This window comes from Cotesia typhae, unplaced genomic scaffold (assembly GCF_013202065.1).
Source record: "Cotesia typhae breed Kobodo isofemale line unplaced genomic scaffold, CoteBio_Ctyphae contig_26, whole genome shotgun sequence".
NCBI classification, from domain to species: Eukaryota; Metazoa; Arthropoda; class Insecta; order Hymenoptera; family Braconidae; genus Cotesia; species Cotesia typhae.
This window is the reverse complement of record NW_027423732.1, coordinates 465,398-488,648: the sequence shown is the minus strand read 5'-3', so window position 1 is coordinate 488,648 and position 23,251 is coordinate 465,398. Positions and strand designations below refer to the sequence as shown.

Genomic DNA, 23,251 nt, shown 5'->3' with positions numbered 1-23,251 from the left:
AGTGAATTGATAAGCTGACCCTCGGGTAAATTACAGATAAATACTTTATTATAAATAAAAAAAAAAAAAAAAAAAAAAACATCACATTACAAAGAAATAAATCATCGGATCCAAGTTTTCTTAATAAAATCAGCGGCTCTTTCACCGATCATTATCGCGGGAGCGTTGGTGTTCCCGGAGGTCACTGCAGGCATGACGCTGGTATCTGCAACGCGAACACCACGAACTCCTCTGACCCGAAGCTGGTTATCGACGACCGCAAGAGGGTCATCGTCAGGTCCCATCTTGCAGGAGCCAGCCTGATGGTTCTCCGGAGCGGTATCGCGCTTGATAGCGCATTCCCAGTAGGCGTCGCATCCGAACCTCAAATTCTCGCAGCCTTTGACTGGAGTTCTATCCAGTTCGAACCCGTAGCGGGATAGCACGCGAGTTTCCGCCAATCTTACGCAGAACTTTATCCCCTCCACCAGCCGCTTGACGTCCTCCGGCTCGGTTAGGTACCGCGGGTAGATTAAAGGCTTTGACAGAGGGTCGTTGTCCTTAAGTTTTAACTCTCCGCGGGATTTTGGGTGCAACAGAGTTGGAATCATCAGAATACTTCGGCGGTTTCCTTTTTTTTCTCCCACGGTGCCAGTTTCTGCGCAGTCTGCCAAGTATCCGCCGAAAATTAACTGGATGTCTGGGTGGTCATCTTGAGGGTTTGCGTATTTTGTGTTTATCATTGCAGTTACTTCGGAAATGCCTAGAAAATATGGAAGAATTATGATGCAATGTTCTAAAAAAGTAAAATTTTTAACGAATAATAAGTTAGGAAGGAAGTTTTCAAGTTTTTTGGCTAGGATTGGTAAGCAATGATCGCTAGGGGGCGGTACTTTGCAATGGTTGCTAGGCAACTGTTACCAGGGGGCGTTATTAAATTATGGGTGGTATAAAACTGCTTCTAAGGAGCGTTACTAAATAATAGTTGTTAGGATATTGTTCCTAAGGGGCGTCACTAAGTTTTCTAACATGGCAACTGTTGTCAAGGGGCGTTACTAAATGATAATGGCTGAGAAAATGCTTTTAAGGGGCGTTACTAAATTATCGTTGCTATAAAAATATTGTAAAGGGGTGTGGTTAGGTAACAATTGCTAGGCAACCGTTTCTAAGGGGCGTTACTAAAGTATGGTTGCTATGAAACTGTTACTAAGGGGCGTGTCTAAGGGGAGGAGTGAATATTAAGTATAATTAAAGTCTAATAATTCCCTTATAAAAATAAATTATTATAAAAACATGATCTGATAATATTTATAAGTAAAATAATTTTAGGCTTAGAAATATATAATTAAAAAAAAATTATTCTCGATAAATAGACCGTAAACTTTTATCATTTTTTTTCTTCATACATTTTATCAATGATTATTGAGTAGCCCCAGTAAGTAGTTATTATTAAAACTAAAAAAAAAAAAGAACGAATAAATAATGTATTTAAATTGATGAAAAAAAATGAGAGGTCTTGTTTGATGGTTAAATGGTAAATAGATCAGTTGCATCACGAATAGAGTAGTCACGAAATGAGATCGTATATATTGTGCAATGGACTTTCTCTAGTTCTCCCACGGTATTAAATGAGAAGAAGAGTGCTCTATAGAATGAGAAGTAAAATAAAGCTAAAGTAACCATCCGCTTTTTTTTTTTTATATCCATAAAAGTATAAAATTGTTAATTGTAAATTCTGTATATTTTACCTGTGCCTGACATGAGCCCGTCGCGGAATAACAAGTACTCCATAGCTGTTGCCCAATTAAGTGGCGTAGTGTCTGTATCATTTATTTTGAATACCAACGCGTACGCTACGTGATTGTGGAGATTCTTTCCAACACCTGGCAAGTGGTGGATTATCGGGACTCCTACCGAGGAAAGTTCTTCTCGCGGGCCGATTCCGGAGTTGAGCAAAATTTCCGGTGAATTAACGGCTCCTAAAATTATAATTAATCAAAAAATTGTAAATAATTTTAATTAATTTAAATTAACTCACCTCCACTGACAATAACTTCTTTGCGCACACTAACGCGTCTCAATTGCTGGCTCTTGGAGTACTCGACCCCAATTGCCTGACGGTTGTTATTAAAAATAATCCGTGTCACTGTCGCGTTTAAGAGGATATGCAAATTGGACCTGTTCTTCACAGGACGTATGAACGCACGTGCTGTTGACAATCGGGATCCGTTGCGTGATGTCGTTTGCGCTATTGCAAAACCGGTGTGTGTTCTACCGTTCAAATCGACGTTGTCGTAACCTAAATGTTAATGCAAACATCATTAATTAATCACTTGTAACTCAAGTATATTATAATTATCTTTAAGTACTAAGTTTATACAAACCTAATTCTTTGCCAGCTTCGATCAGAGCGCGGCTCAATGGCGGATGGTACGGAAACTGGGTCACTGTTAATGGCCCGCCGGAACCGTGGTAGCCGTAATCCATTTGATTTATCTGTTGATTATCTTCACTGTAGATGAAGTAAGGCAGTACTTCCTGGTAACTCCAACCAGAGTTTCCTAGACGCGCCCAATTGTCGTAATCTCGCTTTGAACCTCTCATATAGGTCATTCCATTCATTACACTTGTTCCACCTAGTACCTAAAAAATTATTAATTCTATCTTTAATAATATTTTTACTTTATTTTTAATGAATTAATTGAAGAAAATATTTATTTTACAGCTTTTTTGCCACAATTACTGACGCCCCTCCCCCCCCTTTTTTTAGCAACGCCCCGCCCCTTCATAGCAACACACCCCTCCCCTTCTTACGTAAACCCCGCCTTTTCATAGCAACGCGGCCTATTGCCATAACAACACCACATCTTTCCATAGCTACACGCTCCTCCCCTTTAATTAAACCACCCCTCCCCCTCTCACAGGAACGACCCATCCCTTTCTTAGCAACACCCGCCCTCCCCTAGCAACGCTCCTCCCCTTACTAGTAAAACTCCACCCCTCCATAGCAACACAGTATATTTACGTAGTTAAGCTCCACCCTCTCATAGCAACGCCCCGCCCCTTTTATCAAATTTAACAGAAAAAATGTCACTAACCTTTCCGCGAGGCCAATAACATCTTCCTTCTTTATTTAAACAAGCTTCAGGCTCAGGTTCAGTCGAATACTGCCAGTCAATACTACTCCCAAGAAAATTAAAGAAAAAAGAAGGAATTTGCGTGGTCGTAGGCTCGTCTAACCCGGCTTCAATCAGCAAAACAGAAAATTTGTCATTCTCGGCAAGCCGACCAGCAACCGTAGCGCCAGCACTTCCTCCTCCAATCACGATAAAATCATAACTGCAATTAGCGAATAAAAAAAGACATTAGACATGAAATTAATGACAGTAATTACCATTTATCATTTGTGACGGGATGACAATGGAAATCCTTCAAGGGTCACGAATAAAAAGTGAAAGTAACTATTGATTAAATAACTATTTTATTATTTTATTATTTATTTGTAATTTTAGAGTAAAATTTACCTTGTATTTATCTGGTCACGTGACTTTGGCCGGTTGCAAGGATCCTCGAGGTCACATTGGCTGCGTAAAAATACCTCCAGGAGGCCCATGAACAGCATAAATGATGGCCCCCCGCATGCCGATGCTAATGATGGGCCTGTAGGAGCTCCCAGTGGGCAATCGCAACTCATCTGATTATAAATTTATTTATTTCAGTATTTTACTATATCGTGACCTTGAATTTATAAAGCTATAGACATTTAACGCCGTTACGTTCACTGACCGCAAACTTTTGGTATTTAAATTAAATGCAATTTAATTCTCCAATATATAAATCTAAACACGGAAGAAATAAAGAAGAATATTCCGTATTTTTTCTCTTAAATTTTTCTACCGATAATTAAAAATTAAATTTTTTTATTAAAAATCAGAATTCATAAATGAAAATTTTAAAAACTCACCGTAGGAGAGTTTCAAGTCCGTAGTTGATTGTCGAGCGTCCAGAAAGCGACTAGATCCTCGGAGACATCACATTCTCCATCGGAAATCCCACCGGCGAAATTCCACCTCCTAAAGTTCTATATGGATAGTATTCATCCTCATTATACTATTACTTACCATTACCTGTAACCCGTAACTTGCCACACTCTTACAATAGACCAAACTTTCATTCTCTAATAATTATCTCAAATCAGCCTAATTAATTTTTACAATTCATAAGCTTTAGTTGTTAATTATATTGCGGTTAATTGCCCATTTAAAAAAAAAAATTAAGTAATAATTTATTATTCATTTTTACATCATAAATTAATCATTTATCGAATTACTGAATTTAAAAAAAAAATTATAGGATTGATTAATTATTTTATTTGACTCTGGAGCTTCCTCAGGATCATTAACAATGCATACAATTAATCATCGAAGTAAATTTTTAATGATTAATATTTATGAATAGTAATCATAGTCAGAATTAAAGCAAGCATTGCGGAGTTTTGCTAAATTATCAATTATCGTGACCTCGGGGAGGTCTGAATGCCATAAGCTAGAAATTATTATTATTATTATTATTATTATTATTTTTTTTTTTTTTTTTTTTTTAGTTACTCGAACTATGGATTAGTTTAAGTAACTATTAATAAATAGTTACATGGACTGTGTTTAAATAAATATTTTTCTGTCGTGTTAAACAAAAAATAATTAGGTAACTGAAAGGTTGCGACGGACGATGGCTCAGATAGCTTGACTGGAAGAGCCCTTGGTGCGCGACCAAAAGATCCGGGTTCGATTCCCGGTCCGGGCTGTAAGAATTATTTTTTTCTGTTTTCTGAGTTTAAGTTTATAAAGATTACTATTAACCCCATATTTAACTAAAAATAGTTTAAGTAACTATCATCTATTGGGGTTCAATATAATTTATTATTTTAGGTATAAGAACTTTTATTAAATAGTGGTGATGCTATTTAACTAGATTTTGCTAGTTCAGAGAACCAGATTTTTCTCTCAGTGTAGCCTAAAAAAAAATCAAGATTCCAACGATTAGTTACATTAAATCGTTAGTTTTCATATCACAAGTTTTAAATGATCAGCTGACAAATTTATAATTTAAAAAAATTCATAAAAACTCGGTGGAATTTTTTTTTAAAGGTAATTTGTTGAAAATAATCCTAAAATTTAGTTGGTGATTTTTAAAAGTAATTATGAGAAAATTATAAATGCAATTTTTAAAAATAATTGCACGAATAGAGCGCGAAGCACTCTATTATTGACTAAAAATCAAGATTCTAACAAATTGTATTATTTTAGGTACAAGATTTTATTCATATATTTACAAAATTTCTCAGACCAAATTCGTCTTATTCCTCCCCCGATTTGTCGTATCATATACTCCATCCTCGGTGTAATAATCATCCCTGAGTCTCAGAAACCTCGTAGAATTTCCCGATCCATAGTCAACCTTGAGTGTCCCAACTCCTGCAGAAAGAAATTTATTGTACACCCAAAAATCCTCAAAGCTAATTCAATACTTACTTGGCTTAGGCTCAAGATTGTTTTCAATCCTCACAACAATCCTCGGTATAGACTGGTTGACCTTGATGTCCGAAATAGGCTCTCCGTAATCCACCAAAAAGAATTCCGTTTCATTATCAGGATAATCAGCAGGCGTGGCAATAATTTCCACAGTCGAATTATCAGACTCTGAAAATTGTCTTCTGGAGCTGATGTTCTCCGCCAATTTATCTATCAATTCATCAATGAGCACCGAAGGAAGAGCCGGCTGAGCTTTTCCGATCAACTCTCTTGTTTTGTTGATGATATTAACATAACTTTGCCGTTCGTCTCTCAATTTCTGCAAAACAGTGATCACGGAAATTTTTTTCCGGTTGTCCATAACCGCAGACTCGTTAACTAGCTGCTGTATCACGCTCTGTTGATTGTACTCTATTACCGGCGTAATTGCTTCCAGGAGTTTCTCGATTAGTTTCATCACTGACAAGTAGTAGTCATTTGAAGTCATCTTGACGTCCGAATCCGGAGGCTGATTATCAAGCTTCCTTCTAGACTCCTTCGGGTAGAACAGCGTTAGGTTTTTGTCAGGACTCTTCAAGGCACTAGAATTGCCAGGGTCAGTAGAGTTCAAAAAACTGCGCATCTTGAATTCAGGATTGATCAAGTTTTCAGTTTTGTAAGAAAGTCCTTGAGTTTGATCAGACGAATTCCAAAACCCGCCTTTGAAATCCTCCGTTGGAAGCCACCGATGAAAGTGTTCCTCAGTGCTGTTCCTGATTTGCGACAGCCAAATATTGAAAGCCTCATCACCGAGAAGGAATCTTACTGTTTGCAACCACTGTTTGAATTCCGAGAAATTTTTATCCTGCCGAGATTGATCCACCCAGAAGTTTATCACGTCCGATTTGTTGTACAAGTTTTCTAACAACGCAAACAGCAAACTGCTTTTCGGTTTTTCTGATTGAATTTCTAGGGAGTTATTCTTTGAAGTTGTTCCGCAAGTTTTTGAAGATCCTTCAAGGTGGCATTTTTGGCCTCGAGGACATACCCATCCTCTGCATTGCTCGTAAGACGTCAATTCGGACTCTAAAAGCAAGGAAATATCCTTCAGGTAACATTTACTTGAGCGAGATTTACAAATAACTTGCTAAAGTTAGCTTTAAATTAAAAAGTGTTTTTTTTTTTAATTTGAATTTTGGCGGGAGAGTGACGTAGTACCTTTTCCGGTGCGCAACGCCATCTTACAGAAATTTTAAGAACTAAAATTTTTCAAAATTCGTTTTTTCAAGGCTTTATCAACCATATGATTAATTTATTTGAGATTTTACCTTTTAAAATCATTATTAAAACATTATTAAACTCGAACTATGCATTAGATTACCTGTTTGAGCCAAGCAATCTGGCGAGTGAGTGCATTTTGAGAAACCGCAACGTTTTTCAGGTTTTCGGAGGAAACATTCATGAGGTGACAAACAGCCGATTGATTTGCATTTCTCGAGCCAAGTTTTGATATCTAAAAACAAAAACTAGCAATAATTTTTGTATGCTTTCAATCAAATTCCAATTGTATGATCACCTCTTTTGTTGAAGCAAGCCTTGAATAATTTGCACGGTGGCTCGCTGCAAATTGACTCTCTGAGAATGCAATCCTCGCCCAAGGGACACTTGTACCCAGTACAAGAAGCTGGTCCGTCATGGAACTCCATTTCCGTAACACATCTCGCGACCTGTTCTCTGCAAGCTGACAGAATAAATCAATATCTATCATCAATCACCTTGGAAACACTTACTTTCCCAGTTGCATTGCCGAAGTCTCATGGTGCAAACGAACCCATTGCTGCACTTGACGCTATCGCAAGAAGTCGGTCCCTCTAGAGACTCTTTGCGATTTTTAGCGCAGTAAAGCATCCGCGGGCAAGGAAGTGTCTCACATGAAAATTGTCTGGTGACACATCTTTCCTTACTTTTGCACTTTAGCAAACACGGTTTTTCGCTGGAAACTTTAACCACTAGTAGTATCACAGACGCTAGGACTATCTTCATGTCGTTTCTGCTTGACGCTATGTATAGAACTGAAATCGATAAGCGTAATTGGACGCCGTCGATATCCGGACGATGAAAAAAAATATCATTGTTAATTCTTCAATTATTCTTTGAAGTAAACAACAGCTTCGGGAGCAATAACATTAAATGCTAAACATTTAAGTCACCTTTTCTTTCAAGTCGTCGTACAATTCCCTATTTCAAATGCAATTCTGACAGTGTGTCTTCAAAAGTAGAATTAGTTTCCACTTTATTAGAAGAGGAGTCAAGGTCATATTCTGAATCAGTAAGTGCATAGTTTGATTCCAGGGTTTCCATTGGACGTTTTGCTAAACCTTAACCAGATTTTCCCTCGAGCAACTCATCGATATTTTGGTAGAGATGCTGCTCTGGTATTGAATCCTTAGAACCATAATTTGTTTCCGTTGTATCGTCAGAATAGTCGTCAAAATCAGATCCCCATCCGTATGATACATAATCAGGTTCAGGACTTTCCGATGGCACTTTTGCTAAATCATGCCTACCCAATTCATCATTGGGTTCAAATATCTGCAAATCTCTTCTTTGAATCGCCGGTATTTCATCAACCCGGCAAACATATTCAAAAGTCCTTCGATTTCGATTCGTCGATAGAACACTTTTAGGTTGAATTGAATCAAACGCCGACAAATTAACAGACCTGATTTCAGTTGCTGAATCAGACTTCTTGCCAACCTTTGTAACCAGCAGCAAGGACGCGTTTCTTGCAATCATCTTCAACTCATCGGTTGTCGAACTCAAAGTTTTCGACAAACGATAACCTTTGCCCCTTTCTAAACCCAGCAGTGCTTTGAATTGTCTATTGAACACATCAATCTCCAGAGTCCTATCATCCGAAGTGATCAACTCACCATTCTCCAACTTCTTCTTTATCAAATCGAATCTAACGATCGACTTGTTATAAGCTTCAACTTGTTCATTGTAAGTTTTTTTGAAGAGGTTTTTATATAGGTCACTTTCTTTGATTTGACTTGTGTCGAATTACTTTATTATCAAACTGATCTTCATTGTGCTAGCATATCTATCCGTTAGTTCCAAAAGAAAGACATTTAAAAATTTAGTAACCTTTTCGTAGGTCGAAAGTACTTTTCGAACGTCCTTTGTGTTCAAATTAGATAGATATGTCTCGATAACTCTCAACAGTCGGCGATAGTCAATCACTTTGGACTTCAATCCATTGATAAAAATCTTCAATAATGATACGCTTGCGTTTATTTTACTCATTTTTAAACTTTCTTTACTAATAAATAGCAAAAAAAAAAAAGAACAAAATTACATTTAATTTTTGAATTTGAATTTGAATTTTGCCGCCAGTAATGACGTAGTTCCTAATCCGGCGCGCAGCGCCATCTTACGGAGAAATTAATAACAAAATTTTCAAATTTCGCCTTTTTAATGGTTTATAAACTATATTATTAATTTTGCAACTACAAAATTATTGATAATCATTCTCTGATATATACCACAGCTTCGGGACTGATTTTAAAGTCAATATTGATTAGTTCGACTACTGTATTTCTTATATCATCATAAATTTGCCAACTGTCGTTAATTCGTCTGACATAAGCTATGAAATGCGCTGTCTTGTGATCGACAACACCCACAAGCCTGAATTTCTGTCCCAAGAAATGAAGACTGCTTTGAAACAATTTTAGAGTGCAATTTGGATTCAAGTTAATAATTTCAATGTACAATTGATTTTCCAATTTCAGTTTGAAATTTTTTGAGCGACAATTAGGACATTTTGCTTTATCAGTCTGCATCAATTCGTTCAATTTGTCACCGATATAATTGTTCATTTTAATTTGTCTTAATTCTGGATCCGTTTCGTCGATACCTCTGTCAACAATTGAAAAGTAATGCTTCGGCATTGTTGTCATCGGATCACAAGGACAATCGAAATAATAATGACCGACGTGCATCGAATCGTAGTAAAGATCCCAAATTTTGGATAAGGTTCCAAACAAGTTCAATTCACAAACTCCAGGATTAGTTTTCATTAAATTCGACTGTCCTTTATACACTAAGAAGGAATTGCGAATGTGGACAGCTTGCTCCAGATCAGTTTGTGCTTGTAACTTGATTAGAAATTCGGATACTTCATTTTTAGCTAGTATCAACGTGGACTCGTAGCAAGGATCATCAACCATAGCAGCCAGTAAAATTTGGACGATCGAATCAAACCCGCAGGTATTGCTTACCTTTACAGGCTGATTGTTGACCCAATAGACTGGACTATTGAAGCCATTTGGCAGTAGGAAAATACTTTTCGGTGCAGATCGGGGTCGTTTAAGTCGGCAGCTTTCTTCAACTTGTGGGATTGGCGACGGAGTTTTCTGTTTTCTTGAATATGACGTTTCCGCTTCTTTTTTTGAATCTCCAATCTCAATTGTCAGAGGAATGACTTGTTTCGCATCATCAGAAAACAACGGTGGAATTGGAAATTCCGTTTCAACAGCTTCATTCCGAATTGGATTAGCTTGTTCGCGTTGAGACGACAATCCCCTAGATTGGTCTCCGCTTTCAGAACTTTCATTTTTCGAACGCAAATCTCGGTCGACGACAGCCCAATGACCATCATCAGAACTTTTTTGATAAATCTGCATATTTTTAATAATTGCATCCAGCTGGTTTTTACCCTCGCCATTCGTTTTAAATAATAATTCCAAACTACCTTTGATATTAGTCAGCCTTCTAACATACTGTTCATACCTGGCTATTTTTTTGTTAAAACTTTCAACGTATGTCTTCAAGTTTTTCTTCTCATAATTTTTATTCACAGCTATCCTGTCCAATTCCTTCATCATAAATTTTATTTCTATAATAGCCGCTATTGCCTTTTCGTACCACGAATTTGCGTACCTCCGAAAATTCTTGATATCTCTATCAAACTTTTTATACTTGGCTTTGACGATTGGATACTCGACGTGAGAGACAGTAGGCACTCCATTAAGATTTCTTATCAAATTCAACTGATAGTCATCCAACGAAGCGTCCAATTGGTTTTGATGGTAATTTAATCTTTCTACAATTTCAGCTTTTAAATTTCTCAATGATGACAAATCAAATTCTTGTTTAGACATTTTTTATATTTCCATCATTCTCTTACTAAATAAAGGATAAAATAAATAAAAAAATAATTTTAAAATCTAAATCTATTCTCTGACATAAATTACAGCTACCGGACAGATATGCAAGCTAAGATCAGCGAATCCGGACATTGTTCCAAACGAATCGTTGTAAACTTGCCAATCGCCGTTGATTCGCCTGACGTAAGCCAAGAAATGTTTCGACGGCTCTTGCACATTTTCGATCACCCCAGCAAGCCGGAATTTTTGATTTTCGTAATTCAATTCAGTTTCAAAGTAGTCTATAGTAAAGCGCAGTGGCTTGTTAAATGCAATGTCGATGAACAATTGGTCTTCTAATTGTAAATAGCCAGCGCAATTCGCATCGCAGTTGTTAGATATCACAAAATTATCCTTAAACTCCATTAACTTACGAGCAACATTGTCGGTGGTTGAAGTGTTCAACAGATCCACTTTGTGATCGTAGGCGATAATCAATCTGTGCTTGAATCCTCCGTTCTGGCTATGCGGACAGCTAAAAACTCCAGAATTTATCGATGGGAAGCAAGCATCCCATATTGCGACGATGTCTGTTTTCAAATCTAGGATATCCTTGCCGTCCTTTTTGGTCAGTTCCAATCCTGGAGTGTCAACCAAGTATCTCTTGACCAATCCGAGAGAATTTTCCGGATTGGCTTTCAATTGGAACAGCAGTTTAACTTCTCTACTCTGATTCTTCCAAAGTTTCAATTCATAGCATGGATCGTCAATGATACTGGCAAGGAAAATATGCACGACGGAACCGAACCCACAAGTGTTCTTCACGTAGACAGTCTTTCCGTCTTTTTCAAGGCCACTGTCATCTTGATTGGCGTTTGTTACAAAAGGGCAGTCTTCAATTCTCATGTATTCATTTACCACTCGAGGACATGGGTTAGTTATTTTCTCACATTCTTCTAAAGGAAACTCCACATAGCTTCTAAACATCTTAACGATATCATCCAAATATCTCATCAAGACATTGCTATTGTCTCTGTTCCCCATTCTACTCGGTCCAACTACACTCTTGAAGTATTTAATAATTACAATTATGTCCAACGTAAAGTTTTCATTATTAAACACATAAGCCAAAGGTTTATTTTGAATGCCCAGTAAATCATTTTTTAAATTATCAAAGTCCTTGATTTGTTGGTTCAAGTAATCAATTATTGCATTATATTTTTCAAGAGGCGAATTCAAAGATAACATCGCAATTACTTTTGATACTTCATTAGATTTCTGATCTATCAAGTCACGACAGCCATCGATGAACTTGTTTAATTTCTTGCACAGTAAATCGAGTCTGCTGAATTCGATGTACAGATCAAAACGCTTTTCTTCGTTACTCATTAGAATTGAGAGGTAATTTTTGAAGAAAACATTTACACGGTCATGAAACTCGATGAAATCCTTGCTAAGCTTTGATGTTAGCTTCATAAGTTGGTTTAGTTTCTGAAAATTGCTTGCATGCTTATTTACTACCGACATGATGGGTTTTATTTTCAGCACAGGATGCTACTATATAAAGCTTTAGTTCTAAAAAAAATTACTAAATTTTCAATTGTTCAATAGTTTTTTCAATTATAGTGCTGAAATCCGTAAACTTAATCTGAATCAGAATCAGAATCATCACTGCTTTCTGAATCAGAAGCAGTAACATCTGACTTGATTCTTCTTCTTGGTACCATCCTTCTTTTAGAAATTGGTACGTAATGTTCCAGCACATCATAATACGGATCATCGTTTTCCTCCTGACGTCTCTTTTGAGCAAGTCTTACTAAATTGTTAGCTGAATCAGAACTTCCATCAGAATCACTGCTTCTTTTATCCTCAGATTGCAATCCTTTTGAATCAGAAGCAGTAACATCTGACTTGATTCTTCTTCTTGGTATCATCCTTCTTTTAGAAATTGGTACGTAATGTTCCAGCACATCATAATACGGATCATCGTTTTCCTCCTGACGTCTCTTTTGAGCAAGTCTTACTAAATTGTTAGCTGAATCAGAACTTCCATCAGAATCACTGCTTCTTTTATCCTCAGATTGCAATCCTTTTGAATCAGAAGCAGTAACATCTGACTTGATTCTTCTTCTTGGTACCATCCTTCTTTTAGAAATTGGTACGTAATGTTCCAGCACATCATAATACGGATCATCGTTTTCCTCCTGACGTCTCTTTTGAGCAAGTCTTACTAAATTGTTAGCTGAATCAGAACTTCCATCAGAATCACTGCTTCCTTTATCCTCAGATTGCAATCCTTCTGAATCAGAAGCAGTAACATCTGACTCGAGTCTTGTTGTTGGTGCGGCATTTTCACCTGAATCCTCATTTCCGTCTCGATAACTCAAAAGTTCCTTTTTAATCTTCTTTTGACGTTCTAATTCTAATAACTTACCAAATATCGTTTGTCCGGAAGCTATTAAATCTTTATCAACCATATCATAAACCTGCGGTTTTGAAATTTGTGGATTTTCAGGGTTAATTTTACTTTTCTTCCTTAAATTTTTCCTCATCTGATCAATTTTACTCTGCAATCTTTTTTTATTGTTCAAATCTTTCTTTTCCAAATCAAATCTAACCTCTTTACTTTCAGACGCTCCAAATTTATTGCCAAGTTCAGAACTTTTATTTTGGTTATCATTATCTGCATCATTATCTGACTCTTCCCCAAATTCGTCATTAACCCCTCGTAGTAACATAATAGAGTTCCGTGATTTACCTTTTGATTCCTGCCTTCGTTCTTCTCGAATTCCTTCAGAAGTCTTCAATGTTTTCGATTTGTATTTGCTTATCCTAGATCTCTCTGGACTGGATCTATCATCAGGGTCCAAGTCAGTAGTTAATTCTTTATTCCTCAAGTGTTCAACTGAACGATCAATTTCTGACGCTTCATCATTATCCATTTCTTCTCCATTAATTTTTAGAATTTCCATGTTCTGCTGCGAGTTGATCATTCCTGTCTCGCCAGTTTCTTCAAATCCTGACGCTGAGCTTCCTGGTCCCGATTCTGAAACGTCTGAATGTTCCACAATCTCTTCAGAAGCATTTGACGATGATTGTTCGCTTGATAGGATATCATCCTGACTCCTAGCATCCTGTGAACTTTCAAATTGAAAAGCATTTGATGATACTCGTTGCAAATTTGGTAATCCAATTTGAGTTTCATCCAACAAAGGCTTATCGCTAGCTGCCGCGTTTCTTCTCTTCGCTCCATCGATTCCAGAACCATCACCTTTCCTCTTACGTTCGCCCTTATCATCGCTGTCAAAATTAACATCTTCCAATTTAGAAATCCTAACAAACGGAGATCTATACCCACTTTTATTCATCCTCTTCAACATGCCCTTCAAATGATCAGAAATAATCTGGGCCTTCTTCTTATAAGTATCATCACTTTTAACACTCCTAAACTCTGCGATGTAATCCTTCACCGGGATCACAAACTTACGGTCATAATTCGTTGTGTAAATAATCAATTGCTTTTCCAAATGCTTATGAAAAGTATCCAACTTATCAATCTGAGTATTATAAACCACAGCAAGCTTGTCGTGTTTCTTAATAATCCTCTCGATCTTTCTCGCCAAATTCGTCGCTTTTTTAGCAAACTTTTTATCCTCTAACTCAAATTTATCGTATTCTCTCATAGCAGCTCCGTGTTTTACTCTCAAATTGGACAATTCCAATCCCACTGTCAATATGTCTAAATAATCTTGAGTAAAAGCCTCTGAAAACCTGCTCAATTGCTTTTCAAACTTATCGTACAATTTTTCAATCCGTTTATAGTCTTCATAAGAAATGCTTGATTTCTTTTTCTTCAGTTCCAAGTTACAATCCTTATATTCATCCTCCAATATTTTACGATACTCCTCGACGTCTCTCAGTACATCGCACATGAATGTTATCAGCGCTTCTATACTTGCGTCTACGCTTTCGTTGGTAGATAAATTTCCAACTTTTTTACTTAAATCCATCGTGGTAAGACAAGTTTTTCTTTACTATAATAATCACGGAAAAAAAAATTTTTTTCATTCAATTTAATTGTATAAATTCTCAATTTTTTGTTCCAAATCATCACAAATTTTATTTTGGTGTATCAATTCACAATTTTCAACTTTTACTTCAATATCATTCTCTTCTTTAGGCTCCAAATCATCATTGCTAGCATTTTGATGCACCAATTCACAATTTTCAGCTTTGACTTCAATATCATCTTCCTTTTTAACTTCCAAATCATCATTATTACCATTTTGGTGCATCAATTCACAATTTTCAGCTTTTACTTGAATTTCATCTTCTTTTTTAGCTTCCAAATCATCATTATTACCATTTTGGTGCACCAATTCACAAATTTCAGGTTCCAAATTATCACAACTTCCATTTTGGTGCATCAAATCACAATTTTCAGCTTTTACTTCAATTTCATCTTCTTTTTTAGCTTCCAAATCATCATTATTACCATTTTGGTGCACCAATTCACAATTTACGACTTGTACTTCAACAACATCTTCTTTCCCAGATTCCAAATCATCACAATGTCCATTTTGTTGCACCAATTCCTTTTCAGGTTCACTATATTCAATTCTCCTACGTTTTCTAGCAATTTCATCACCATCATTGACATTCCCTTCTTTATTTTCTTCAGCAGTTTCAACCTTACCAACTTTATCATCACTAATCTCCTCCATATCATCATCATCAACCCCCTGTGACTTCAAACCATCCAAATTCACTTCTGCACTTTGCACCCCATTATCCTGCAATCTTCCATCATCATCATCATCATCATCATCATCATTCAGCTCTTCAATAATCAAAGGTTCTCTGCTATCCTCCGAGTCTCTTTCTCCAGAAAGTTGCATTCTAACGCCCACAAATTGAAACCGTCTGAAGGTATCATTGTTGCAATAACTGAAACTATACACCATGTTTCCTTCAAAAGAATCCAGGTCCAAATTTCCATTCTGCAGCTTGACGCTCTTTTCAGATTCCCGCAGAAATTGGCTCATGACCTTTTCATCAACCGAAGCCTCTGAAGATGAAGAATACGTCGAAGAAGAGGAGCGTGTGTACGTCGAGACGGTTTGCAAAGAGCTGATATTGGTTGAAGAGTCATCGTCGGCGTCATAATCATTCAAAACGGTGATCGGCAGGACACTTGAATTATCGTAAAAGCCTCTGGGTAGGAATTTGGTCAAATCGGTTTTGTACCGCGTTAATATTTCCCTGCCATAGGCGTTGCACTCGTCGGCTTGGATCAGCACGTTCAATTGTTCGATCAGCTTGTCTATCGACACGGTGTGCTTGACGCTGCTCTTGGAGACGTAGACGATCGAATTGGTGGATTCGTTGACAAAGTCATTCAGTTTCTTCACGTAGTCGTTGTAAACAGTCGCCATGTCGTTGTAATGAGCCGGAGTGTGCTTGAGCTTAGGATTCAAGTTAGTGAGCGACTTAACGTTCCTGCCGATAACATACGCGTTGAAGCAATCGTTCTCGACGACTGTCGATAACTTATTGACGTTATCGTAATTGGTCTTGCGCTCGCCGTTGAACCTTTGGAACAGCGACGTTATCACCAAATCCGGATTGTTCTTCACGAGGTACACTGACACGCTGTCGTTGTCGTAGTCAAGGTGCTTCTGGAACAGTCCGCGCCATAATATGAACTTACCGACGAAGTTCTCCAGGGTGTTTAAGCTTTGGTTGATATTCGAGCCTGCTAAGTTCACCATTTTTTAAGTTGTCAGTTGTATGCTTTGCTTCTTGTCTATCTTATTCGTTTTAAGGCGATAAGAATTTATGCTATCGCTGGTACGTAATATGTTTTGGCTGTTAATTAGTCGTTGATATGATTGATTGATTGACGAGGTTTTTTTGGACAAAGGAGTTAAAGCGTAAGGCGGGAAATGTTTTGTTGTAACAAAATTATGATAAGAAAGACTTTTGATTATTAAAATTGTTATAACTCCTAAAATATTGATTTTAGGAAAAAATTATAAGAGACCAAAATTATAGCTTAGGAAATTTCCTACAAAAAACGTTTATATTATATCGGTCTATTTTCAATATTTTAGGAGATAAAATAACATTAAATGAAATACCCATGAAAGAATATACTTTACTTAAAAATAATCTTACAACAATAAAGCCTTAAAGTAATTAATCAAAAGACAATTGCCGGAATGACCCATCAATTCCAAAAAGTTCATCAGAAGTCTTGGGTCTTCCAATCCTATACGCTTCGTTAGATTTAACAGACTCCTGTTCCTTGAACCAGGGCCCGTAATCTTCCAGCTTCTTGATCCAAGTGTCGTTGATGGCCTTGATCGGCCCAGCCTTGCCGCCATATTCTTCGGGAAGGATTTCTCTGGGAATAAACTCGTAGAGCGTCTCCATATTGCTGTGCATGTGAATGCGGTTCCGTATTTTCTCCTTGAGGAACGGCTTGACGAATTGGACGATTTTGTCGACGAGGGCGCTGACGTTCACCACGTGGATCTCCTTGAGCTTAACTGGGTAGGCCTCTTGGACGCAGGTTAGGAATTTTTTAACCAAGTCGGGCGTGAACTTAGAGAAGTGCGCCGGTGAGACGACTGACGCGTCGAGGATGTAGACGTCGCCAGCGACACCTACTAGCTCTTCCAACAATCTTACGTCGCCGATCATCATCACTAGTTTCATCGCTTCTGCGACGTTGGGCGTCGGAATGTCTTTATTTGTTCCTCGCATTATTATCACGCGGCGGCCATTTTTTGTCAAGCCTGGCAGTGGCGGAATTTGCCTGCAATTTTAAATTTTATAGTCAATAAATTTTATATTTTTATTATTATTTATTACTTAGTAAGAAATTCTTAAGAACATATTTAAATTTCATCAAAATCGGATAAGTAGATCCTGAGATATTAACTAAAATGTGACTGCATTGATTTTGAGCGTCAATGCAGTTGAAAAATATTATTTCTTTTATAAAATATCGCTTAATTTGAATTTTAAATGGATATTAATAATAAATTATACTGAAAATAATTGAAATTTTTGATAAAATTTTAATTGCATTGATTTTGAGTGTCAATGTAGTCAAAAAACGTCAATTCCTATAAAAAAAAAAAACGCTTAATTTAATTTTAATCATAATATTGATGATAATGTTATTAAAATTAAGTCAAATATTTAAAAATAATTGAAATAATCTATGAAAATGATTGTACATTGATTTTGAGCGTCAATACAGTAGAAAAATATCATTTGTATTATAAAATATCGCTTAATTTGAATTTTAAATGGATATTAATAATAAATTATACTGAAAATAATTGAAATTTTTGATAAAATTTTAATTGCATTGACTTTGAGCATCAATGTAGTCAAAAAACGTCAATTCCTATAAAAAAAAAAAAAAAACGCTTAATTGGAATTTTAGTCATGATATTGATGATAATGTTATTAAAAATAAGTCAAATATTCAAAAATAATTGAAATAATGCATTAAAATTATTTTACATTGATTCTGAGTGTCAATGCAGTCGAAAAAATTAAGTTTTTGTATAAAAACCCGCGAAATTTGAATTTTAAAGGAATATTGTTTATAAATATTGCTAAACATAATTGAATTTAATATAAACTAATGTTTACATTGATTTTGAGCGTCAATACAGTAGAAAAAAGTCATTATTTACAAAAAAAAAAAAAAAAAAAAAAAAACCGCTTAATTCAAATTTTGAAGGGATATTAATGATAAAATTACAGAATATAATTGAACTTTAGATAAAATTATTTTTGCATTGATTAAAAATTATTCTGCATTAATTTCGAATGTTAATGCTGCCTAAAAAATTTTATAAAAAATCAGAGAGTAATAAAAATACTTAATACTTACACATGCTTCAATATTTCTTGCATCTCAGGTCTCGTTACGTCACGGTTTGCAAAAAATTCCGGAGCAGCTCCTCGCATTGTAAAATACATGTCGAGTTTTGTTTTACATTTTTCTAATGAAAATTTACTGCCTCGTAAAAAAGTCATTAAGCGTTGATCATCTGTGAAATAAAAAATAATTATTATTATTAAATTTTAAAAATAATATTTCTAAAGATAGTATTACTTACCGAAAGTGTCAGGTAAATGAGGCTGTTTTTTCAACCACTCTTTGATGTGCTCCAAATCCTGATCTCGAGTTGCGACATTCTCGTTCAGCTCTGCGCGTATGAGCTTAGACATCTCTTCGGTTGGTTGTATTAGCAACATCTGTGAAAGATTTTATAAAAAAAGTTAGTAAAAAGTAATTTTATCTAGGTAGTATTATTAAAAATGGTTATAACTCTTAAAATATTGATTTTAGGAAAAAATTATAAGAAACCAAAATTGTAGCTTAGGAAATTTCCTATAAAAAAAGTTACTATTATGTATATCTATTTTCAATATTTTAGGAGATATATCCACTTAATTAGAGTAAACACAGTCAAAAATGAAAATTCACGATCTAGTCATTAAAAAAAATAATCATAACTCCTAAAATATTGATTTTAGGAAAAAATTATAGGAATCCAAAATTGTAGCTTTGGAAATTTCCTATAAAAAATGTTCATGTGTCATAGGCCTATTTTCACTATTTCAGTCAATACACTCCCATTAAACTTTCCTTTAATAATTATCCTTGATTTAAAAGTTCAAAGTCCACAAAAAAATCCAAAAATGTGACTAAATCCTTCAGATCCTGAACCTTGAACTCTCAACTGATTGCGCAATATCATTAAAATTACCTGCGGTTGAGCACAAATTAAGAAATCGCGATTAAAGTGTCCGTACACGATTGCTTAACCGTCACTTTCTCTTCTTGTTCGGCAAGTAAAAGTTATTTATTATTTCTATTCAATGTACGTACCTTGGTCATTATTGTCATTATAAAATAAAAATCCCTCTTGCAAAAATTAATAAAATAACCAACAACGAATATAAAGCCGCGAAAGACTGAACGCGAATTCTGGGACCGGTTCTTATATATGGAGTCCCCTCCAGAGTTCCAGTCTTGCTTAATTTTGTTGCCGAAACAATTTAATAGTTAAAAAGTAGAAGGCTGATTCTTAAAAAAAAAAAAAAAAAAAAAAAAAAAAAAAAAAAAAAAAAAAAATTGTCTTCGCTCATCCGTGGAACAATTTTTATAAAAACAGTAAACAATAATTAGTGTAATAGTTCAGCATTACACCGAACAATTTTTTATTTCAAATTTAAATAACCGCAAGAGTTATTGACAAAATAAATTCGATTATTATGATTAAATTTTTTGTCAAATTCGATGACGAATTTCGAGGATCCCGATGTTCCTCTTCAGAGCTTTCTTCAGGGCCTTCTTCGGGCTAAAAAACAATTTATAATTTAATTAATTAAATTTTGAAAAATATTTTTAATGTAAAACTTAATTTTAAGCTAATTTATTTTATATTAAATAATTTTTATTAAAAAAAATTTTAATTTAATGTAAAAATTGCTTTAAAAAGGCAAAAAATGTGTTGGGGCCAGTTGCACGACAAAATGGCGGGAGTTTGCAAAATGGCGGAAAAGCGCGCGAATAAAATTTGAATTTAAAAAATTTTTTAAGCTGTAATAAATGTTTTAATTATTGTAAAATTTAAGAGGCAAAATGAAAAAGGATTTCTTATTTAATTAAAAAAATAATGGCAAAAAAAATGTTTAAAAATGAAAAAATGCAATTTTTTGAAAATAATTTTTTTTTAACCTTTAATTTTGATATATTTTTCAAAAATACCTATATTTTAAAGATATAAGCTCATCCTCATGTTATATTTATCAAGAGCTTTCATTTAAATACCCACATGCATTTTTCATATATACATATATATAATATATATATATATATATATATATATATATATATATATATATATATATATATATATATATATATATATATATATATATATATATATATAAAAATATATAAAATATATGAAAAATACATGTGGGTACTCAAATGAAAGGTCTTAATGAGAGTAATATCTGGATGAGCTTATATCATTAAAAATGTCAATATTTCTCGAGATAAAAGATCATTTCTTAATTGTCAATTGATTAAATTTAATTGATACTTACTTGGACTTCAGGTTCCTCGTCGAGTTTATCGTATTGAATAATCTAAAATAAAAAAAATTATTATAAAATTTAATGATGCAAATTATATTGTTGGAAATTACCTCGTCATCATTAGAGCGTATGACGCGTTTTTTAACTCTTGAGAGTGTATTATTACAAAGTCCGGTGCAATTATCTAAAATTGATCTAACCACATGAGGAATTTCGTAAATTAACTTTATACTTTCGAATAACTTTTGATTTTCTGTTGAGAAATACGGGCTCTTTATTTTGCATACTCCGGTTATTATTATTGCTTCGTCCTTCACTTGTTGGAATAATTTCTAGGAAAAAATTATTTTATTGTCAATTTTAGGAGTAGGATTTGTTGGAGAGGTTGACCTTAAGAACAGATTTTAATTTCAAGGAAATCGGATGAGTAGATCCCGAGATAATGATTAAATTATCCTGCATTGACTTTGAGTGTCAATGCAGCATTAAAATTTTTTATTTAATAAAAATATACTTGATTTTTTTAATTTAAAACAATTTTGATAATAAATATTGCGATTAGTAATTTTTATTGACTTAAAATTACTCCATTGATTTTGAGTGTCAATGGCAGCCTTAAAAATTATTTAGACGCTTAAAATTTAACTAGTTTAAAGTTTCAAATAAAATTTTGAATTATAAACAATGTCACTGTTGAAAAAATTAATTAAAAATGATTCTGCATTGATTTTGAGTGTCAATGCAGTATTAAAAATTATTATTCTGTAAAAATTCAACTAATTTACAGTTTAATAATTATTATTATTGTCAGTGATTAAAATATAGATTAAAAATGACTCTGCATTGACTTTGAGCGTTAATGCAGCATTAAAAAAAAATTTAACCAATCAAAAACAATTAAATTTTGGGTTTTAGAAGAATTTTGATAATAAAAATTGCAATTAGCAATTTTTTAATGACCAAAAAAAATCTTGCATTGATTTTGAGCGTCAATGCAGTTAAAAAATGCTATTTATCCTAAAAAAAATCTATCAACTTGGAATTCTAACATGATAATAATAATAATTATCATCATTAATGCTGATAAAATAATTTTACATTGACATTCAGTGTCAATGCAGGACAAAAAATTTTTTTGCAGAAATTTTTACTTAATTCAAATTTTAATAAAATATTATTAATTATTTTGCTTAAAAATGACTGAATTGATTTTAAGCGTCAATGCAGTCTAAAAAGTATTTAAGGTATTTAAATAGGAATATCAACAATTTTCTCGTAAAAAAACTTACATTAAACTCGGTTAAATCGGTGATAACAGCAATCATTAAAAATCTCCGTTTGAATGCCTGTAAATCACTCAGAGTCTTAACAAATATATCCTTCTTTCCTCTGACATCATCACCAAAGTTCACTCCATCAAAAGAAAGAAATTTCTTCATAAAAAAGTCAATCATATCCCAAAGTCCGTTCTCGAGTTCATCACCTCTGTGATTTTTAATTCCCGACTGCTGAAAGTATTCTTTCGACACGGTGCCTGTAAATTAGCGAATTGCAAACAATTCCTCAAAATTAATTCCAATTTTAATTACCAATATTAATCTTCTTAAGTTCCGCCCAATTAATCAAATCATTAATATTGTCCCTGAAAAATTTATCGCAGGTGCAATTTTCGCAATTCTCATAAAATCCTTTAACAGGAAAAGATTTATTATCAAGTTTGTCAATTTGATCAGAATTAACGACGATCCATAAGACGTTTTTGGTTAAATTTTGGGCTTGAACGGAAAATACGAGCAAGCAGACAACCCCGAGGGTAATTTCCATCTAAAAAAAAAAAAGATAAATAAGGTTAGAAGCTAATAATTGCCGTAAATTAGGTCAAAAATATTATCAACAAAGTTTAGGCAACTGAATAATTTAAAAATGACAAATCAATATATTTATATTAACTACTGCCTGAGTAACATAATGCTCGTAATAAATAAATTATTTTGACATTGAAACAAGCTGATTTTAGTGTACATTTGTACCTTTGTAAATAATAAATAATAAAAACGTCAAAGCCAATGTCTTTTACTATATGATCAGTTAATTTCTAGATCGATCCACCGCTCCACTTATTATTTCATCCACCTGTTATTATTTAACAGTTTAAACTACTCCTCCTATTTGTCCCTTTTAAACTTTAATAGTTGTCAACGCTCAAGGCTCTCTAACCAAAATCGGTTCCCTAGCGACTGAAAACAAAAGAAGATGAAAAAAAAAAAAATTAAAATAAAATAAAAACAATTCTAAATTCAAATTACCCATAAGCTTATAAGCATCTCTAAACATTACAACATATAATAATAACAATAACAATAATAATAATAATAATAATAATAATAACAATAAAACTTGTCGATAGTATTGACGGTGAATAATAAATTAAGCTTATAGTCTCAATGGTTCCCCTTGATAAGTATAACACGCATG

General features: G+C 34.3%; 9 protein-coding genes across 9 annotated transcripts; all 9 read right to left on the bottom strand.

Annotated features, from left to right (window-relative positions):
- Positions 1 to 7: 7 nt before the first annotated feature.
- On the bottom strand, positions 8 to 4,187 carry LOC141525516 (glucose dehydrogenase [FAD, quinone]). The gene is made up of 7 exons (XM_074240037.1): positions 3,944 to 4,187; positions 3,504 to 3,673; positions 3,078 to 3,318; positions 2,364 to 2,622; positions 2,018 to 2,278; positions 1,728 to 1,958; positions 8 to 742 (listed from the first exon to the last, which is right to left on the bottom strand). Exons 2-7 carry the CDS (start codon positions 3,671 to 3,673, stop codon positions 102 to 104), a joined length of 1,803 nt encoding a protein of 600 aa, XP_074096138.1. The 5' UTR covers positions 3,944 to 4,187; the 3' UTR covers positions 8 to 101.
- Positions 4,188 to 4,356: 169 nt separating this feature from the next.
- On the bottom strand, positions 4,357 to 7,543 carry LOC141525616 (uncharacterized). The gene is made up of 5 exons (XM_074240169.1): positions 7,280 to 7,543; positions 7,066 to 7,230; positions 6,871 to 7,002; positions 5,511 to 6,575; positions 4,357 to 5,453 (listed from the first exon to the last, which is right to left on the bottom strand). Exons 1-5 carry the CDS (start codon positions 7,530 to 7,532, stop codon positions 5,320 to 5,322), a joined length of 1,749 nt encoding a protein of 582 aa, XP_074096270.1. The 5' UTR covers positions 7,533 to 7,543; the 3' UTR covers positions 4,357 to 5,319.
- Positions 7,544 to 7,868: 325 nt separating this feature from the next.
- LOC141525469 (uncharacterized) lies at positions 7,869 to 8,579 on the bottom strand. The gene is made up of 2 exons (XM_074239982.1): positions 8,557 to 8,579; positions 7,869 to 8,454 (listed from the first exon to the last, which is right to left on the bottom strand). The coding sequence occupies exons 1-2, from the start codon at positions 8,577 to 8,579 to the stop codon at positions 7,869 to 7,871; spliced, it is 609 nt and encodes a 202-aa protein (XP_074096083.1).
- Positions 8,580 to 8,825: 246 nt separating this feature from the next.
- LOC141525619 (uncharacterized) lies at positions 8,826 to 10,654 on the bottom strand. Its single transcript, XM_074240171.1, has one exon. It carries the CDS (start codon positions 10,652 to 10,654, stop codon positions 9,017 to 9,019), a length of 1,638 nt encoding a protein of 545 aa, XP_074096272.1. The 3' UTR covers positions 8,826 to 9,016.
- Positions 10,655 to 10,702: 48 nt separating this feature from the next.
- Positions 10,703 to 12,166, bottom strand: LOC141525620 (uncharacterized). The gene has a single exon (XM_074240172.1). It carries the CDS (start codon positions 12,164 to 12,166, stop codon positions 10,727 to 10,729), a length of 1,440 nt encoding a protein of 479 aa, XP_074096273.1. The 3' UTR covers positions 10,703 to 10,726.
- LOC141525615 (uncharacterized) lies at positions 12,144 to 14,687 on the bottom strand. Its single transcript, XM_074240168.1, has one exon. The coding sequence runs from the start codon at positions 14,647 to 14,649 to the stop codon at positions 12,283 to 12,285; it is 2,367 nt and encodes a 788-aa protein (XP_074096269.1). The 5' UTR covers positions 14,650 to 14,687; the 3' UTR covers positions 12,144 to 12,282.
- A 3-nt stretch (positions 14,688 to 14,690) lies between these two features.
- LOC141525617 (uncharacterized) lies at positions 14,691 to 16,453 on the bottom strand. Its single transcript, XM_074240170.1, has one exon. The coding sequence runs from the start codon at positions 16,408 to 16,410 to the stop codon at positions 14,713 to 14,715; it is 1,698 nt and encodes a 565-aa protein (XP_074096271.1). The 5' UTR covers positions 16,411 to 16,453; the 3' UTR covers positions 14,691 to 14,712.
- A 323-nt stretch (positions 16,454 to 16,776) lies between these two features.
- Positions 16,777 to 19,678, bottom strand: LOC141525621 (alpha-tocopherol transfer protein-like). The gene is made up of 4 exons (XM_074240173.1): positions 19,560 to 19,678; positions 18,784 to 18,922; positions 18,555 to 18,714; positions 16,777 to 17,459 (listed from the first exon to the last, which is right to left on the bottom strand). Exons 1-4 carry the CDS (start codon positions 19,575 to 19,577, stop codon positions 16,838 to 16,840), a joined length of 939 nt encoding a protein of 312 aa, XP_074096274.1. The 5' UTR covers positions 19,578 to 19,678; the 3' UTR covers positions 16,777 to 16,837.
- Positions 19,679 to 19,855: 177 nt separating this feature from the next.
- On the bottom strand, positions 19,856 to 23,173 carry LOC141525202 (uncharacterized). Its single transcript, XM_074239590.1, has 7 exons — positions 23,083 to 23,173; positions 22,807 to 23,013; positions 22,366 to 22,600; positions 22,066 to 22,310; positions 20,887 to 21,108; positions 20,786 to 20,827; positions 19,856 to 20,031 (listed from the first exon to the last, which is right to left on the bottom strand). The coding sequence occupies exons 3-7, from the start codon at positions 22,598 to 22,600 to the stop codon at positions 19,903 to 19,905; spliced, it is 873 nt and encodes a 290-aa protein (XP_074095691.1). The 5' UTR covers positions 22,807 to 23,013; positions 23,083 to 23,173; the 3' UTR covers positions 19,856 to 19,902.
- Between the last annotated feature and the right edge of the window lie 78 nt (positions 23,174 to 23,251).

Excerpts from the sequence above, each read along its gene's own strand:
- LOC141525516 (XM_074240037.1), bottom strand. The coding sequence starts at position 3,673 with ATGAGTTGCGATTGCCCACTGGGAGCTCCTACAGGCCCATCATTAGCA. Across the intron at positions 1,959-2,017 it reads AGAAGTTATTGTCAGTGGAG|GAGCCGTTAATTCACCGGAA; the intron begins GTGAGTTAATTT and ends TTATAATTTTAG. Across the intron at positions 743-1,727 it reads CGGGCTCATGTCAGGCACAG|GCATTTCCGAAGTAACTGCA; the intron begins GTAAAATATACA and ends CATATTTTCTAG.
- LOC141525616 (XM_074240169.1), bottom strand. The coding sequence starts at position 7,532 with ATGAAGATAGTCCTAGCGTCTGTGATACTACTAGTGGTTAAAGTTTCC. Across the intron at positions 7,003-7,065 it reads GGCTTGCTTCAACAAAAGAG|ATATCAAAACTTGGCTCGAG; the intron begins GTGATCATACAA and ends TTTTGTTTTTAG. Across the intron at positions 6,576-6,870 it reads AGATTGCTTGGCTCAAACAG|AGTCCGAATTGACGTCTTAC; the intron begins GTAATCTAATGC and ends CCTTGCTTTTAG.
- LOC141525469 (XM_074239982.1), bottom strand. The coding sequence starts at position 8,579 with ATGAAGATCAGTTTGATAATAAA. Across the intron at positions 8,455-8,556 it reads AAGATCAGTTTGATAATAAA|ATTCGATTTGATAAAGAAGA; the intron begins GTAATTCGACAC and ends GTCGATCGTTAG.
- LOC141525619 (XM_074240171.1), bottom strand. The coding sequence starts at position 10,654 with ATGTCTAAACAAGAATTTGATTTGTCATCATTGAGAAATTTAAAAGCT.
- LOC141525620 (XM_074240172.1), bottom strand. The coding sequence starts at position 12,166 with ATGTCGGTAGTAAATAAGCATGCAAGCAATTTTCAGAAACTAAACCAA.
- LOC141525615 (XM_074240168.1), bottom strand. The coding sequence starts at position 14,649 with ATGGATTTAAGTAAAAAAGTTGGAAATTTATCTACCAACGAAAGCGTA.
- LOC141525617 (XM_074240170.1), bottom strand. The coding sequence starts at position 16,410 with ATGGTGAACTTAGCAGGCTCGAATATCAACCAAAGCTTAAACACCCTG.
- LOC141525621 (XM_074240173.1), bottom strand. Across the intron at positions 18,715-18,783 it reads TCATTTACCTGACACTTTCG|ATGATCAACGCTTAATGACT; the intron begins GTAAGTAATACT and ends TTTATTTCACAG. Across the intron at positions 17,460-18,554 it reads CAAGAAATATTGAAGCATGT|GCAAATTCCGCCACTGCCAG; the intron begins GTAAGTATTAAG and ends TTAAAATTGCAG.
- LOC141525202 (XM_074239590.1), bottom strand. The coding sequence starts at position 22,600 with ATGGAAATTACCCTCGGGGTTGTCTGCTTGCTCGTATTTTCCGTTCAA. Across the intron at positions 22,311-22,365 it reads ACTTAAGAAGATTAATATTG|GCACCGTGTCGAAAGAATAC; the intron begins GTAATTAAAATT and ends GCTAATTTACAG. Across the intron at positions 21,109-22,065 it reads CCGATTTAACCGAGTTTAAT|AAATTATTCCAACAAGTGAA; the intron begins GTAAGTTTTTTT and ends ATTTTTTCCTAG.